Genomic DNA, 19,307 nt, shown 5'->3' on the forward strand with positions numbered 1-19,307 from the left:
GGGATAGAACCCAGGTCAATTGTATGCAAGAAAAACACTCTAACCATGGTGCTATTGCTTCAGTCCCAAGTTGAAATTCTTAATTTTAATGTATTTCTATGATATATCCTCTCTTTATGAAGGGATCTACTAACATCAAGTTAAGAAATATAGTCCAGCTTTGTCTACAACAGCCATGTTCACTAGAAATGGAAGATGAGCACAGATTTGAAGCTCTTGTGTATTTTTAATTTTTTGTTGTTTTTCAGTCACACCCAGTGATGTTCAGGGGTTACTCCTGACTCTGCATTCAGGGGTCATTTCTAGTAGTACTGAGGAGCCATGTAGAATGCTGGGGATCAAACCCTGGCTGTCCTTGTGCAAGGCAATACCCCTACCCACTGTGCTATTTCTTTGGCCCTAATTTTAATTTTTAAGTAGATACATTAAGGCACACAGTGTTACAGGTGAATTCATATGAGCAGAAAGGTTATCTTTCCATTTTATTTTGTGATTTTTTTTGATATGTGTGTACAGATGCATTCAACATGGGCTAGAAGACTAGAAGCTTATAGAATTAAAAGATCTTCAGGCCCCAGAACCAGTTCAGATTCATTGGAAGTGAAACAGGCCTGACAGATGGAGGGGCTTTAAAAATATTTCTCTCTCTTTCTCTCTGTATTTTTTCTTTAATTTTATGAGTGTAGCCTTTACAGAGCTACCTGTTGCTCTAAGGTTCCATTTTTATACCTCCCAACAAATGGCAAAGAGAAAAGCCTCTGTTAAGGAATTTTGTTCCAGGTACAAGAACTACACCCTGAACCCAGGTAGATGATCTTGGCTTTATTTATAATATCGGGATGAAAACAATGACCAGAGAAAGACAATAATCATTATGTAAAAACTCTTCTCCAGGAAATGTATTTATCACAAGAATCATTGTGTGGAAGATACGTCAGAAGAGAAGAAATCGAAGAAAAACCACTCATTGATTTTTCTTATTTTGAATTTTCAACAAGAGTGAGCAAATTACCCATTATTATTTTTGACATAGTAGCTGTGTAATTTTGGTTTGACTAAAAATTCTGAGTAGGACACCTAAATTCAGATTGTATAGGGTTAGTTAGATGATTGTAAGAGGAAATAAATCAATCCAGTTGTGGATATGATAGAGTTTTGATTGCTATGTTATTTTCTCCTGAGCCAATGTGGCAGACCATGGTCCTGACAGTCTCCGTACTTTTTCATTCTTTCCAGCATTATCTGGAATATCCTTCATCCCTAATCCTCACAGTCAAGTTTTTTTCTATATTATTTGTGATCAGAAGCATAATGAATTGATTTTGGTTTTGGAGCTTTTAGGATTATGATAATATCTGCTCTTTTCATTGAACCCAAAACACCTGTATCCAAACTGATAGCTAAAATTTCTTTGCTTTGGACACGAGCTTAAAAATGGGAGTGTTGTTTAAAAAGTTTTGCATTTATCAGATGATTTAATAACTCTGATGAATATATTGTTCTATTAAGATGGAAGATTAAACCAAGAAATGTTTTAGAAAGTCAGCCAAAACAAAGTGTTGGTTCTGGCCACAGAGATGAGGTTAGTAGCAAATAAGGGAAATCTAAGAGGGAGGGTCCAGTGAGCTGTAATTTGGAAGATATTGATGTTTTGGTGTTAGATGTGGTATATCTGTGGAGAGGTGAATATATACCCCCAAACCAGTGTGGTCCACTAGGATGACCTCAAGAAAAGTTTGAGTTTCAAACTTTTGAGTTTTTTTCTGGTTTCAAAGTAAACATTATATTCTTAGCTTCCTTTTGTAATTCATTTTACATTTAAAATAACAATTTAAGGATATTCATGCTTGTTAGGAAAACATCCTAACAAAACAGAGGATCACCTTGTAAGATCTTGCAGTCTATTCCTTTTAAAGTGTTCACCATGCGCCTATTTAATGTCACTGCATTTATTGTTTTCTGTTAAAACTCGTCTTTTGGGGAAACAGTTGGTTAGAATAGCATGCAAATGAAGAAGATGGACTTTCACTTCCTTCCAGGAGCTAATTTAATTCTGGAAAGATTCCTAACATGATGCCTTCCTTTCTTTCGCCACCCGGTTTTGTCATCTGTCACAGTGCTGATGCTTTTAGACGCCGGTGGTCATGGGAGGAAGGAGTCACTTTTACCATTTACTGCTGAGTCAGCTTCACAAGTGCCTGTTCGTGAGAAGGTACCGGCACCCTGGTGAACCTTCCCAGCTCCGTCAATATTAGAGTTGGCTTTATTGCTAAGAAACGCCCCCTATCAGCCTCCCCCAAAAAGCACAGGGAAGAGAAACCTGAAATTTGACTGTAGTTAGGCACAGTGCAGGTCGCTGGAAGTTCTGTGATCAAAACAGTGTGTCCTGGGCGCCACAGATGCGAATGAAAGAGAAAAGAAAGGACTTACAGGGTGGTGATCATTTCCTGTTTCATTTTTCATGTTCTTGTCGCGTCATTTTTTTTTTTTTTTTTGGCCCCTGGCTAGGAGTTAACTTGCTTTCAAGCTCTGGGAAAGTCTGTTCCGAATTTCCTACTTGTGGATTGATTCAGATCCCTTTTAAGTGTGGGCTTTGTTCTCTGAACAACTTGGGCAGTTGAGCAACTTTGCAGCTACTATTATTTAAAGAAAAAAAAAAAGAGCTGAGTAATGCTGGAAGGCTCCTGCGGCTGATGCAAACCTGGAGAATTTGCATCATCAGTTAGCCGGAGTAAGTTGGTGTGACAGGCAGGAGCTTAAATACAAGCCCACGAGGAATCTGCCTGCTCTGTAATGAGGGGTTAGGCAGCAGCAGTGGCAGGCAGCAGCAGCAGAGGAGGGGTGGGGAGGAGGAAGAGGAAGAGGAGGAGAGAGGACCTGGATGCATCATGCCCACACAGGTGTTTCTCAGGAGTGATTAGTAAGCAGCTAAGCATTTCCCCATCTGAGTTGCTCCCTGGTAGCAACTGGTAGTCTGAAAGTTGAGTGCACTTTGGGTCCTGCTGGAGATGGTCAGGAAGCCCAGCCTGGCTCAGGGCGCCTTTTTGCCAGCCAGTGTGAATGGGGGCCCTCCTGCCTTGCGCCCTGGGCCCCCGCCAGAGGCGCCCCCAAGGGTGCCAGCCGTGGCACTGAAGAAGAAGATCACGCTGCTGCGTGGGGTCTCCATCATCATTGGTACCATCATTGGCGCGGGCATCTTCATCTCGCCCAAGGGGGTGCTGCAGAACACGGGCAGCGTGGGCCTGTCCTTGACTGTATGGACACTCTGCGGCTTCTTGTCCCTCTTCGGTGAGTGTGGCCCCTGATGGGAACAAAGGAGGGTGTTTGCAAACCCAGGAGGCTTGGTTCCTGGAAAGTGAGGGTGGGAGGTGTCAGGAGTGAACACCTCACAGCTCAGCTCCTACTCTTCTAGGATTTGTGGGTGTGGGTCCTTGCAAACCCAATATCCACTGTCGGGGTGCTGAATTCTTTCCAGTGGCTGCAGTGCTGATGGATGGGGACTCTATAGGGGTAATGTGGGTGACCTGGTGAATCACATGTGGGATGTGATAGGTGTGACAGAGGCAGCTAGGTAAGCTGCTAGGCACCTTCAGCTGGTAGCTGAAGGGTACCTGGGTGCTCTGAGTCTCTGCAGCTCCTAGTTGAGGAATAGTAGAATCTTCTTCACACAGCACAAGTTTCACTAACTGATGAGAAAACCAGCCTGTGGCAGACTTTTCCTTTGGAGCTTCTGGACTTGTGCTGGCCAGTTACTAAGATTCTTCCTTTGAATGTTTTTGATCTGAAGACATAGATGTATAACCCACGATACTCCTGAGTGAGATTGGAGGGCCTGAACATATTTCAGATGTTTTCAGTCTCTTATGTCTCACCGATGCCTCTAAACTGTTGTGCTAAGCGACCACAACACTGGGATTTTGGGTGAGGTCTGCAGGGCTGTCTCAGGCTGTTTCTTCATTGCCAGCTCACCTGGTTTCCAGGGACATAGATCATTTGTCCCCATGTTCCCTGAGTCCAGCACAATATGGGTAGATGAAGTGGATTGTGGATTTTTTTAAACTTGTGTGTTTCTTTTCAAAGTCAGACTCATTCAGTGATTTGGTTCTTAAAGGAAAGAAGGAAACCAATTCCTTCAGTAAAGGTCACATTACTATAAAGCTAGCTGGCTTCCTTGGGAAGGAGATTAAAAAGGGTGAACTGTGAGGAGAATTTTATTTATGTCTTGGAGTAAATGGTTATGATATGTATCTTTTTAAATAATAGGGTTGAGTTCAAAAGACACTGCTATTGAAATGCACTGCACTTATTCTGTGTGTATAAAGATGGTTAGGAATGGGTCTGTTTATTCACCAGATTTTGTGAATCGTAGGGTTTGGGAGTGAGCATTCCTCTAGAGTAGGAACATTTCTATGCTTTTGAGGAAAGCATTGGAAATAGAATATTTTCAAAGCTATTAGTGGAGAAAGATCTATAGAGGGGTTATGGTTGTGGTTTTAGAAAGAGTTTGTGATGCTCTATCTTCACATCTAAGAAGAAGGAGAAAATGAATGGTTGATATTTATGACTGCACACCCAAAGCTTTGACTTTTGAATATTTAATCTGTTCAGTGAAAAGCAAATGTCTGGAGCTCTGAATAACTTCCTGGCAACTATAAGGAGATCTGAGTCTTGGACATAGTCAATGATCATTAAATGAGTTCAAGGGATATAGACATGTTATATGATAATTTAATTCTACATTATCATATCAAAAAGAACTCAGCAAAGGTCAAAGGAATAAGTTGATATTTATCTGGTGGATGGGTGGGTGGCTCCCAGGAGCCTGAGAATCCTACCTAAGATTCTTGGCTATCTAATTGTTCAATGTAAGACCCAAGGGTGCCCATGTCCTACTAGTTGGGAGCTACCTGGGTCACAGTCTGTCACTAGGGGCCCTTCAGGGCAGTTCCCCAAGATGCTGGAGAAACATGTGGTGTGAGGAATTGAGCATCAGGCATCCTGACCACTGTCCTGTCTTCTGGTTTGAGTTGTTGTTTTTTGATTTCCAATCACAGGGAGCAAATGCTCTTAGAAATCTACCTCTCAGTATTTACTCTGAATTTGTCATGAAAATACCAGGAACTTTTGGCAGGAGGGCCTCCCATTAGGAAGAACAGCAACATGACAGAGGAAAAACAATTACTTTCTTTTAAAACTCTGGAACTCTGGCACAAAGAGTAAAGAATCTATATATTTGGTTTACAATTTTTTTAACAGTCTAGATTGATACATAGATTTTTTTTTTTTTACATCCTGGTTTTGGGCTTTTTTCATTGGAGTAGAATAGATATAGAACTGGAGACCTTTAAATGAAACTTCCGTTCCTCCAGAACTCAATTTAAACCTAGAGCAACCACCCTGGAGTTTAAAACAAAGCACACAACCGTCCTGGGTATTGATTTACTGGCAATAAATCCTATGGTACTTTTCAATAACATTTTATATTGGATGCTCTTCTATATAACCTGACAACGTGGTGGTGAGTATTCAATAGAGTAAAAAGCAACTAGTTATAACAAGTCCTGAGGGGACAAAGTGATCTCCAAATATCACATCTTACAGGCATGACCTGAGCATCATTCGTGTTTATGATTAAGTCATAGATTTTCTTAGAGCCCATCAGAAGCAGTGGACTCTTTTGAATAAGTGTGAGTGAGCTGGAAATGGGCCCTTGAGTCTGTTTTTAGTCTGATCATTTTAAAATGTGATAATCTTCTAAGGTTCTGGATTCTGTAATAGGATAAATACATGAAGCCAAAATTTCACTGAATGTCTGGATTATATTCATGCTGGACAGTTTGACTTTATAGCTTTACTAATCCATGATCATTTCCCACACTGAAGTAGCTCTGGAAAAAAATGTGTTGCATGTGAGCACTCAGGCATATGCTAGAATATCTCGCAATATATTTTTTACTCTCTGTATTTAATTGTTCATATTAATAATTACCACTGTATTTAATAGCTGAACCCAGCACTGCTACTAGAAGTCGTGGTCACATTTAGATATCTATGACTTTCTTTTGAGTTAAGAATTGAGTTTTCTATTTTACAGAAGAGAGAACTAAAGTTTAGGGAAGTTACAGACTTTACTCAAGTCAATGTAACCTGAGTTATTACATGTTAAAACTTTGCTTTATAATTAAGTTTACCTAGTACACATGGATGCAACAATGTCTTTTTGTGGTTCTCTCAACTACAAAAAGCATTATGCTGCAAAAAACATCAAAGAAAACCTTGTCTAAATTAGAATGTTCAAGTCATACTTTATTTTGTTGAGAGCCAGACACCCTAAAAATTAAGTGAAGTTTTTCAAAAGGCATCAAGACTTTTCAGAGGAATTAGATGAGTATTACTGTTTTTGATCTATCCTATAAATATTATTTCTTAAAGGGATACTTAATAAAATAAACTAGGATTGTGTTAATTCTTTATCTTGGTGTGAAGTTATGGTTTACAAATGGATTAGAATTGGTATCTTTATTGGTATCTGTCTTCTCTATTTTCCTTGATCTGGTTTTGAGAATCAAAATAGTCAATAATATATCATTTAAACATTTGTCTTGAACGATTTCAAGTAAAATTATTATAAACAAAAGTGTTCAAATTGTTTGGGGAAAAAAAAAAGAACTAGGTCTCAAATCCAGGAAGTTACAGGACAAGTTTGGCGACTCTTGGCAACAAGATGACCTTTAGTCATCTTGAAATAAGAATGTAATCTCTACCCCCGATGCAGCCAGCTTCATATAACACAAACATCTGTCAACTTTACTGCCTGATGACTGTCATATTTTTACTCTGTCTCCTTTCATTACACACATTTCATAGGAGCCTTGTCTTATGCTGAATTGGGAACCAGTATAAAGAAATCCGGTGGTCATTACACATATATTTTGGAAGTCTTTGGCCCATTACCAGCTTTTGTGAGAGTCTGGGTGGAACTCCTCATTATACGGTAAGAGCTTATGTAGAATGATTTGAAGAAAAAATAAACTTATTCCTGTCCCTTTTTTGAATCAACATGATTATTTTTAATTTATTAGAAATATGCATGACGTGGCTTTGCAGTAAATAGGACATGAAGTCCCTGATGAAATACCGTTGCTTAATGAACATCTATTAATGATTGGAAGTGGGATCTTAAGTGGTGCTTAGGAAGCTTGGGGACACATGAAATTCTCAGCTATGGGCTGAGAATATAGCTCAGTTTACATGGGATTTGTATGGAATTACCCCATACAAAAGCTACCCTGACAGTACTTGTGTGTGTGTATATGTGCGTGCGTGTGTGTGTGTGTGTGTGTGTGTGTGTGTGTGTGTGTGTGTGCTTCAGGTATGTACTTGGTGATGCTCTGGGGACCAGGTAGTGAAGAGGTTCAAACTGGGCCAGCCTCACGTGAAGCAAACACCTTTACCTCTGTACTATCTCTCCAGCTCCTTTCTGAATATTCTCAATTCTGTTTGACCCCAGCAACATTTCCTCCTTGCCCAACTTTTCAAGTATCTGCCTTTATTCTTCAACAATTTTCTGGGACATTTCCAGAAAAAATATTGACCTAAAAAGATAGGAACATTTCAAATTCATCTTGATAAGAGACCTTTTCGTATGACAAAATGAAGTAGAGTTGGAGTTCCCCTCCTTCTCTAATGACACAGTAAAATTGCTCCACTTCTCTCAGCTTTGGCAGTTGGAAATTCCAGTGCCTCTAGGCTTCACGTGTCACCAAGTTTTGTACTTTGCAAACGATGAAAACTGGCTCAATAGAAATGACTCACTTCCTCCCCTTAAAGAAATCAGTGAGCTCTGATTATGAACATCATTGTTGATGTGGCTGTTGTGAGACTATGTTCCTCATCCTGCCTTTCTTAGTCAAAAATCTATTCAAGTAGTGCTAAGTCACTCTGAGTAGCAATTATCCTTCTATTCTGTGGGCACTTGTCAATGACGTCATAGAAGGAGGTTAGAAAATCCGACTTCCTTAAGGCCAAAGCCTGTTGATAAAGGGTGACTTGCACATTCTGATTCAAGAGCAGGTTGATTGAGATGAACAGGGAAACTAGCTCACTTTCACTGTAAACTGAGCAGACACACATTCAGCTGAATGTGCCCCTAAGCTTGATGGTTTCAATGGCAGCTCAGTGGAAAAGACAGAGCTGTTAAGTATCAGCTTAACACTAACCATGATTTTGATAGTTCAAAGAGCCTTTTTCTTTTACAAAGAATTTGAGAGCAAGGAGAGTAATATTTATTTATTATTATTATTATTATTATTTTATTTTTGGTTTTTGGTTTTTGGGTCACACCCGGCGGTGCTCAGGGGTTACTCCTGGCTGTCTACTCAGAAATAGCTCCTGGCAGGCATGGGGGACCATATGGGACACCGGGATTTGAACCAACCACCTTTGGTTCTGGATTGGCTGCTTGCAAGGCAAACGCTGCTGTGCTATCTCTCCGGGCCCGAGAGTAATATTTACTCCTTCGTTAAGTCTGTTTTCCTTTTTTAAACATTTCTTTGCTATTTAAAAAAAAAACGGGAGAATGAAATAAGAGTTTTGTTCCTTTTTCGAAATCTGGATTTTGCCTGGGTTCTGCCTTCTGTTCTTTTCTGATGTTCTGAATCTTACTTTCAAAAAGCAATTTGAAGCTTCATTTTTCCATAGTTAATACCCATCCACTTTAGTCCTTGATATTTATTTCATCTCTCAATTCTGCTGAACAGTGCAGTCTCTGTTTCACATCTGGCATTGCACATGGTATCTTATATTCACACTTACTGTTTTAGATGTTTCTGTTTTCTTTTCCTGTTAAACCACAATAATTTCAAGTACATAACAATCAGGATTTAGGGATGAAGACATGACACAGGGATTAAAATGCTTACCTTGTACACAGGCAATCCCAATTTGATTTCTGGCACTGCATATGTGTCCCTGAGCTTTGCTAGCCAGGAACAATCTATGAGCACAAAGTCAGGAAAAGCACTGAACACTGCCAGGTGTGCCTCTCCCCAAAAATAGTTTAAAAAAAAAGGGAGGGTTTGGAGCAATAATACAGAGGATAAGGCAATTGCTGCGCAAGCAGGTTTAATCCCTGGTATCCCATATGGTCCCCTAGACACCATCAGGATTGATTCCTGAGTGAAGAGCCAGGAGTGATCCTTGAGCATTGCAAGATGTGACTCTGAAAACAAAAATATATAAAAGGAAAAGACTCACAGATTTTATAGCACTATATTATTTAAGTATTAAACTTTTTTCAGTGCCCCAATTATCATGAATAGTAAATTCCTTTTGATTCAGTGACAAAAATTTAATAGTTATAAGAGCCTAAGGTATATACCCTATGCTCAGTTTTCAGAGGAGTACTAAATATGTGGAGTATGAGCTTGCCTAGACATGGATATGGAGCTTATGAACAAACTAGATTCAAACCCTGCTGTAATTATGTACTAGGCATGGATACTTGGCATTAACATGAGATGATCTTCCCATTTGCAGTAGTGCTGATATGAGTGAGGCTCATTCATGGATTCATTTATTATTTGCTACTAAAAAGCAATTGATAAAAGCCTCAAAACGAGCCAAAATTTCTAGCTTCATGAGCTGACCATGAAGTGTTACTTCAGTTGTAAAAAGATGCTTTGTACATATGTGTGCATGAATTGACCAAAGACATCATGATCTTGCAAACTTTTATAGTGATTTCATGCCTTTTTTTGCATTCATGTTGCTCTACTGATCTTTCAGACAGTCTTGGATTGTTCTGAGGGCTGACAAGATACCAGACACTTTAACTTATTTCTTCCAGTGTCACTGCTTCTGCTACTAAAACTCATACCTTTAAAACCGCCCTTCAGATTACACCACTCTTACCAGAAGTCATCTGGAACACAGATTTTAGGGAAAGAAATATCACCCATCATTACATAGCAGGGATCATTATATTGAATTTACACTTCCACTAGAGCTTCAGTATTTATTGGGTTGCTATACCATGACACACACTTGACTGAACACTGGAGATAAAATCATGATTAAGATGGACATCGTCTTGAACTCATAGAGCTCAGGGTCAAGCGAGAGAAATAGTTATCAATCAAGAAATCTTACTGGTGCACATAAAAATTCTGCTTAGGCAGTAAGTACTGTGAGGACTGGGATTCAGAGAGGATGGTACATGGTACTTTCTTATGCAGCAGCTGGGCTAAGCCTCCTTAGACAAAGGAAGATGGAAGTATTCAAAACAACTGTCCCTGAGCTGTTGAGGATCCAAGAAAAGATGATTCATATCTTTCTATTGGGAAGAAGCAAATGGAAGAAGGAGGGAAAACAGACCAGCTGGAGTCTTGAATTGAAAGATCTGGGCACGTGTGAGCATGTTTTGAAAGCACCAAAATGAGATGATTAGATACTAATTTCCACATCAAAACATTTATATAGGATGGAGGCCTGGAGAAACTCTTGTTTCTCCAGTTTCCACCAAACTCTTGTTTGGTGGAGGAGAGAGAGTCCTCTAGGAAGAGAAGAATAGGAATTGATGGTGCTGCTCTAGCCAGTCAAGGTTAGGTCATAGAGAGGTGGTGGTCTATTCCCTGACTCTCTAGGAATGGAGTATAGATTTGTGGCTCTCCTGAGGAAGTAAAGTCATTGAGGGGAATTAACAGCAGAAACTATATGATTCTACAGTTACTTAAGAGTATGCACTTGTAGATATACAGATCCTTAAACTAACAAGATTGTACAATCTCCAAATAGAAATATTTGAAGAATTAGGCTAGTTAATCTGTTTTCCTGCATTTCTAAACTCAATACATTTCTTGCATGTTTTTTTCAATGATATAAACTTGAGTACAATAAGGTTTTAACATTGCATCTGAATGTGCCAATGAAGTGAGAAAAATCACTTGGTTCTTTAAGTTTTGGTCTAAATAAATTAAGCATAAAACAGTATCAAATATACCTGCTTCTTTTTGCAAGTGTACTTATGAATAATGATTTTTAGTGTAAGTTTTATAGTCATCTTTCTGACCATCCCTTGATTTATTAAGCTGTACGTGAGCCCTTTCTCACTCTGGATGAGTTTCATTGCTGACTAAAGTAGATGTCTCTCAGAAGGTCCAGCAATATCAGGGTAAAAAGGCATACTGTGGGAGGTTAGAAACAGAATCGATAGACCCCATCTTTGCTTCCCAGATATGTGAAGTTTCAAGGCTGGCATTGAAGATTCTGGGTATTATTTAGAATATAAGCCAACACAATCAAATATGGAGTTCTTCAAATTATGGTTTTTAATTATCATATGCACCTTAGGCTAGATATCCTGGAAGATTATTCAAGGAAGAATATGTTTATTATTTACTTTTTCTCTTAGTTAACCTAAATATCCCATTTCCTTCCACAGCCCTGCGGCCACTGCTGTGATATCTCTGGCATTTGGGCGCTACATTCTGGAACCATTTTTTGTCCATTGTGACATTCCTGAACTCGCTATCAAGCTCATCACAGCAGTAGGCATAAGTGAGTATTACATGCCTGAACATGAAAAAGGGGGAAAAGCATAAAAGCTTTGGAGATAGTTTCTTTAGATTATTTGCCTGATGTGATCTTTCCCATACTCTGCTCTTTTAGTTTATAGCTATTTGCCAAGTTTGTAAGGAAATCAAGAAAACATTGAGGATCTGGAATGGTCTCTGATGGTACATACATTGTCAAGTTTGCATTGGATCAGAAGATTAGATGCCTCATTTTTTTAAAAGAGGGGCCATGGTGGCACAAGTGGTAAGGCATCTGCCTTGCCTGCGCTAGCCAAGGATGAACCACAGTTTGATACCCCAGCATCCCATATGGTCCCCCAAGCCAGGAACAATTTCTGAGTGCATAGCCAGGAATAACCCCTGAGCATCACCGGGTGTGGCCCCAAAACCAACCCCCCAAAAATTAAAATTAAATTAAAAAGAGGGACCAAAGACAAAACACGAAATTTAAGGCACTTGCCTTGCATGTGGCCAACCATTGGTTCAGTTCCCAACACTGCTTATGGTTCCTGAGTACTCCCAAGTGTGATTCCCTAAATACAGAGCCAGCACTATGCTTTGAGCACAGCTGTGCGTGCTCCCTCAACTAACTATTTCATGCATGATACCCTCCCATGAACAGTATTGTAAATCAGTGACTGCATTAAAATAGAACTTATAAAAAGAAAAAATCCTATTTAAATATGTATTTGGTTTTTGAGAGAAAATTAAATATCATTAATGAGAGTAGCCCCATTAATATAATTATTTTTCTTTTTAAATTTTGTCTTGGACCATCCCCAGAGGTGCTCAGGACTCTGACTCAGATATCAATCCTAGCAGTGCAGTGTGTATGTGAGTGGGTGGGGGCATATAGAATTTTAAGGATCAAATCCTACCTGCTGTACTATCTCTCCAGCTCCCAGCACTGTAATTTTGATGTTATTGTTATTGTTATTGTTGACCACATTGAGTGGTCTCTTGGCTCTGTGCTCAGGTATCACTCCAATAGCCTTATATTGGAACTATATAGAATGCTGAAGATTGAACCTGGGTTGGAGGAGTACAAGGCAAGCACCATCTATCGATGCCATGGTTTTAGACATCTTTAATAATATATATGAACACATTAAAAATCCAGAAAAATTGGAGCTGGAGCGAAAGCACTGTGGTAGTGCATTTGCCTTGCATGTGGCCAACTCTGGATGGCCGGAGCCTGCCAGGAACGATTTCTGAGTGCAGAGCCAGGAGTAAGCCCGGAGGGCTGCCAGGTGTGGCCCCAACCTCCCCTCCCCCAATCCAATCTAGAAAAATAAACAAAGACAATAAGTCACTTTTTATTCTGCTAAAACTGTAACTGCATTAAGCATACAATGAGAGGTTGAAGGATGAACATTCTCTTATGGAATCTGGGGATTTGAAATTGCCCTGAATTATGACCCATCTGTCCTCCTGGAGCGATGATGACATCTTGGGTGTGCATCTTGTGCTCTCACATGTCATGGTCTTTGCTGTTGTCACCTTCAACAGAATAGCCTGAACTGTTTTTATCATGATTATCATCAGGATAATCACCTCATTTCAAGACCTACTCCCTGGTAGCATTTCTCAATTCGAGTTTCTCAGTGTTTTGTGAATTCGGAAGTGGTTTATTATTACCAGAGGACACCGTGCTGAGTACTTTAAAAATAAAAATTAAAAGAGGAACACACATTGAATTCCATCAGTGAGAGGAGCCAGAGAGGACCCTTTATTAAGAGTCTAGGTCTTTAGTGACCTGGTGGAACATAATACATTTGTTCTAGTGCTCACCAACTTAATAGGATTACATTTGACTAACTCTGAAGAAGTCTAGTGTAGAGAGCTATTTAGGAGTCTCTGAACTGCATCCCCATGAAGTATTTATAATTAGCTATGGAGCAAGGGGACCGATGTCATCTCAGTGTGTTGGACAGCAGAGAGCTGAGTGCTTAATCTGCAGGATGAGTTTGAAATGACACACGGAAATATCTTTGCCTAGGTATGTGCAGTTCCGAAATGAAATATATTCTTCTTAGGCTTTTACTTTCTCCACCAAAGACTTGTGCTTGAATGTCCTGTGAAATTGCGGGGGAAAATAAAAGATAAATATGATACTAAAAGTATCTATTTTTATATTCTGGACAGCTGACAGGGCATTGTATTGCTCTTTCCTTTAAGCCATTCTCCACAAGGGAGGTTGGGGGTCACAGTGTTCAGCCTTTGTGAGCTCAAGTCTCCTTAGGTTCTCATGCTCAGTCTCACAGGGTATTTTGTGAGTATCTGACAGTATTAAAGGAGACTATATGTCAAGTGTTTTGGCAAGTGTTTGTGGACAGACAACTTCTGAGGTCCCATAAAACCAGCGGCCTGTTCCTGTTTGTTTTTGGTCCTCTCATTAAGGTATTTGTTCTCGGTGATTATTTATTTACTGATTTATATAAAAAAAGGGAGGAGAGTTTTGTGTCGCAGAAAAATCTGTAAAAGTTCTGCCTGTTCTGTTCAGAAGTCTCTCGATCTTCCAGTTCCTCAGGCAACAAGGCAAGGGTTTGAGCTGAAACTATTTTCTTGGGTTTCTTTCAGTGAGAGTTTATGGCAAAGCCATCTCACATGGCGATGAGAACAGCATAAGCTAGATACATACAATGAAGTTGCAACTTCTCAATTACGTCATTTGGGGAAAAGCATTAGACCCCTCTTTAGCACCAGTTTTCTGTATAGTGAGAATATAATCTACCTTGAATTATGATAGAAAGAGGAATTGTGTCTAATTTCAGAAACCTTTAGCGTGTTTCATAAAAAGTGTTAAATCGGTAGTTTTTCTGAGGAGTTAGGTTAGCAGCCATTGTTGTACCCATTATTTTTTAGTTCCTCACTTACCATAGCAGAATCACCTCACAATTATTTAATTAAAAAGAGAAAGATGGGTATCGCATTTTGAGGGCCTAGTTAGCTGACAATTACAAGCTATCTCCAGAATCAATTCCTAGTGCACTTTGTGAGACAATATTCACCAGTATTTATTGCTTGGCACCTCATATGAGGATAGATAATGATAGCATTACTTTTATGATTAGTTTAGATTAATTTCTTCTTCATTTTTCTACTAACTATATTATATATGTGTGTGTGTTCCTAAATCTATATATTTATATTTGTGTTTTTCTAAAACTTCCTAGTCAAAATTGGTGAGAATAGTTAACTAAAAGTCTAAGTAAATGTTAGATGACTATAGACATTTCTTTTCTTGTTTTAAATTTTTTTAACATTTTTAATTTTTGCCATTAGCTATCATATGCATTTACAAATTTGATGTTCTTTTTCTAAGTTTGAGGTCTTGAGGAAACTGAGTTTCTCTCATCAGAAACCTGAGAGAGAAATCTGAACATTCTTATGAATCAGTGGTAGGTAATATAAATCAGTGTCCTAATTGGGAAAGTCAAACTGTCTTTGAAAAGAATTTTTACTTTAATGGAACAGCAGGGGACAGAGATGGAGAAATTTACCTAGGGGCAGATTTCTTTCTCCCATCTCCTTTCAAAGCAAGACTAGGTGGTTTTTTGCTTGAGAGGGGTGGAAGGTTAGTGAGAGGTAGAAAATAGAGTTTAATTGCATAGATTGCTTCCATCTATTCCCGGAGGGAAGAAAATAGTTTGTGGGAGGTTGAAATCTCTAGTTCAAGTGCAGAACAAACCTGAAGGATCTTACTAGAATCAAGTAATGGAAAAAGGGGACGTGGATTTTTGTAAAATAGCAACTGATCGATGGACCAGTGGTAGTGGGTGGGGTGGGAGTTATTAATTGCTAATTTACCCTCTCCCATCACAAAAGCACTCATCATCCCGTTCCTCAAATGAAGATGAATGGTTTTCTAAGCCCAGCCGTGCATGCCCTCTTGCCAAGCATGGAGGTGTGACATTGAATGGAAGCTCCCTTCCTTTTGTCCAACCTTGACTGTCTTTCTCTTCTTGACCTTCCATGAAGTTACATGCTTTTCCATTGCCCACAGAGCTTCAATAAACAATGAACAGTGTTCATTATGACATGATAACTAGCCTGCTGTTTCAGACTCTTGAAACTAGAGCCTAGGGAAGTAGATAGTAGAATGACAGAGTGTTGACTATTTCTATAAAAGCACTTTCTTTAAAATGTGAGGTGTTGGGCAGGAGAATTATAACAGCAGCAGGCGTTACATATAGTCAACCTGGGTTTGATTCTTGGCACCATATATGATCTCTGATGCACACTAGGTATGATCCCTGATTGCAAACGCAAGAGTAAGCCCTGAGCACAGCTGGGCATGCCCCCCAAATTAAATACTAAAACAAAACAGTCCATGGGATGTCATTGCAGTCTCATTTCTACAGTCCAAGTTCCTATTTCCTTACTGGTTCATGTGGGCAGATGTGAGTCAAATCTAGTCTGGCTTCTCAGACCTCAGGAATAATAGTCATGGAGGGAAATAAACAAAATATCATGTGTGATTGCATGGGGGAGAAAAGAGTTGTCAACTTGACAGAGAAAATACATTTAGAAATACATTGCAGTGTTTTCATTTCCAAATTGTATTTTTATGACATCATTAAATGACCTGAAAGAAACTCTTAGACTAACTGTTGGCTGGGATTTCATATAAGAAATGTGAGATGTCTTTGTCTAAATATGACTGAGGCATCTCACTGCACTTTTTCCTTTATTCCACATAAGCAAATCAGCCCCTCCCCAAATTCATTATTACATAGATGTTTGTAGTGTTAAAACTGGTAAGTGTGCAGATGAAGAATTTCCCCATAGGATTAAATACAAAGTAGGAATCTAGGTGTCCTGAAATTCCAGTCCAGATAAACACAAACTTTAGCTAAAAGAAAAGTCCCATGTGGGGTCCAAGTGATAGCACAGTGGGGAGGACATTTGTCTTGCATGTGGCTGACCCAGGTTCGATCCTGGGCATCCTATGTGGTCTTTGGAGCCTTCTAAGAGCAATTTCTGTGTACAGAGCTAAGAGTAACTACTGAGTGTTGCTGGGTGTGCCCCCCCCCCACAAAAAAAACCCAATAAGGAGGAAGAAAACCTGGTATATCAGTGATTCATCTGCCTTTTGTGCTACTTCCTCATTGATCCTGGGGGTTAGTGGCAAAAGTTTGACCTGGAGTCCATTTATCTGGGCTTCAATACTATCTTCAAACTTACTACCTATGTGTACACAGGAAGTTAAACAGTACTCAGGTCTCAGCTGCTCAGCTGAAACAAGAGGTCAAAGGGAGCAAACACATCTCTGAAGATAGGAGGGTCAGATAGGGAAGTGGTAGCTGCGGAAAAGCTCTGCTGCACCCTAGTAATTCACATTTATTTAATTCAACCAATTTCTATGCTCCGCAGTCAGAACCTAGATAAGGAAGATCTGTCTGGTTTTATAAAGGGGTTTGCTGCTATACACCCACTTTAGAAATGTGTGTATGTGGACACTGAATGCTAATAGCAAGAGTGGCAGAACAACCCACCTGAATGGACCCACCTGAACCCACCTGAATGGACCCTCTGAAAGTCATTTTTTCTCAGGTTAGCATGAAGCACTTAGATGTCAGCAACAAAGTGCAGGAAGAAAGACCAATAATGGGGAGATTCAGTAATTTCCCTCTGCAAAAAAGCAAAGACAGATGCGAATTACAGGAGTGCAGGAAGAAATACTAGCCAGTCCTTAAATCACAGTTGGCTTCCCAGCCTGTCTGGAACTTACCCTTCATCTCCTGCTCCCTCAGCTGCCAGCTGCTTATTTCTGGAATTTATTTATATAGAGACCTTCCATCACTGTCTTTCAGTTCTTGGGAAACAGCATCAGAAATACATAAATCAAAATTTTCTGGTAAGATAGAAGTCACAAGCCTCCCAAGGAAATAAGGGAACAGCGAAGCCCAAATTGACAGAAGGAAGGTTTCATGTGTGTTTTAATAACCAACTGCTAGTGAAAGCAAGTGATTGGCTTCACAATATTGGCCAGTAGTGTCTTATGAAGATATTATTTATTTCCTAATCTCAGAAAGCTCAGGCACACGGTGAATTCCAAATTCCTCCTTAATATGTTGGCTAAACAGCCCAGATCGGCCTCATGTGTCTGCACAGATATGTGCCTACAGCTGCAGTGGCCCCTGGAGTCTCCATCTCTGAAACCTCTGTACAAGCTTGTGGACCATGGAGGAAACTCTCTGCTGGCACTGGGTTTCCCAGATAATTAGGGTGAGGGCTGAATGCTCGGAGAAAGCAGGGTTCTGAGAAACCTCTAAGAGAATTTTTATTTCAACTGACAGAAAATCAAGGAGATGATCAATTTGTAATATTTTTTACTTTTGTCTTTCATTTTTTTGAGTAAACCTAAGACAAATGAAAGAAAATCCCCAATACTTTTTCCACCTTATTTTAATAGTCATCAAGTACATATACTCTTTGTACAAGTTAAAAACCCTTGTTTTGCTTCTCAAATGTATGGAATCTTCCTTCCTCCCTCCCCTCCTTCCTCCCTCCCCTCCTTCCACCCTCCCCTCCTCCCTCCCGCCCCTCCTTCCTCCCTCCCCTCTTCCTTCCTCCCTCCCTCCCTCCCTCACTCCTTTGCTCCCTCCCTCCCTCCCTCCCTCCCTCCCTCCCTCCCTCCCTTCCTTCCTTCCTTCCTTCCTTCCTTCCTTCCTTCCTTCCTTCCTTCCTTCCTTCCTTCCTTCCTTCCTTCCTTCCTTCCTTCCTTCCTTCCTTCCTTCCTTCCTTCTTCATTTTTCTTTTTGTCCTTTCCCCTTCTCCTACCTTCCTTTTGATGCAACTCTTTTTTACTATGGAGTTCTTTCAGGATAGTGTTTTGGGTTTGGGGGTTCTATTGGAAAGAAAACACTGCTCTTTTGTTGTTGGTGGGAGCAGGAAAGCAATTTTTTTCCTCTTAAGCTAATGTTCCCTAAGTTAAAAAAAAAAAACCCAAACCCTTTCAAACGATGACCCATTTATCACAGAGTTATTTGCATAGAAAAAAGTCCTTGGACTAAGGAAAGTTGCATTTTTTCCCTCTCTAAGTGCTTGATTTGAGGGAGACATAATTTTTTACCTTTTATCCTTCTTATGAGAACTGAATGCACTTGGCCATTAGCAGGGAATCAGGCCCTTCATGTTTTCAGCATCAAACACAGATCAGATATTTCCCGCTGTTTCGCCCAGTGTGGACTCAGCCTGGGCCATTCTGAGATGGCACCTGGGACCTCCGACAGCCATCACTGCCCCACACTGAATGTGCTGGAGTTCCTGGTTCTTTATGTTTGTATCTTTGAATTTCTTCAAAACTGAAGATAGCTGCATGCATGCTCATTATCAAAATTATTCAAAGAATGCAGCAAATATGTAAGGAAAATGGAGTCCTTCAGATTTTTGGCTTCTGAAAAAGGAAACTGGTGTTAATGTTTTAGTGAATATACTACCAGAATAATTTTTCTTTGTTTCTCTCTCTTTCTAACTCGCTATATTGATCAGTAACAGATCATGAGCACATTTGTATGAAGTGGATATAACAGTTTCATGATGTCGAATGGCTGCATAGTAAGCTATTAAAAATATGCCCAAATTACCCTTTAATTTACAGGGTCTAGGCTAAATTAATATTTTTGCAATTACATTTATGTGTTAATATTTGTGCAGTTTGTTCAGTTCTTCTTTTTAGTTTTTTTTGGGGGAGGGGGAAGGTGGGGACCCTACCTGGTGGTGCACAGT

The 19,307-nt window shown here is 39.7% G+C and overlaps 1 protein-coding gene across 1 annotated transcript in view; it reads left to right on the top strand.

Moving 5' to 3' along the window:
• The first annotated feature begins 2,761 nt into the window (after positions 1–2,761).
• The window catches only part of SLC7A11 (solute carrier family 7 member 11), a 74,267-nt gene continuing 57,721 nt past the window's right edge, over positions 2,762–19,307 (top strand). Inside the window, exons 1-3 of the mRNA XM_049770076.1 lie at positions 2,762–3,288; positions 6,868–6,994; positions 11,441–11,556. Of these exons, the coding sequence (XP_049626033.1) occupies positions 3,009–3,288; positions 6,868–6,994; positions 11,441–11,556 (523 nt within the window). The 5' untranslated portion in view covers positions 2,762–3,008. The remainder of the gene's footprint in view (positions 3,289–6,867; positions 6,995–11,440; positions 11,557–19,307) is intronic.

Source organism: Suncus etruscus, chromosome 3 (assembly GCF_024139225.1).
Source record: "Suncus etruscus isolate mSunEtr1 chromosome 3, mSunEtr1.pri.cur, whole genome shotgun sequence".
In the NCBI taxonomy this organism is placed as follows: domain Eukaryota; kingdom Metazoa; phylum Chordata; class Mammalia; order Eulipotyphla; family Soricidae; genus Suncus; species Suncus etruscus.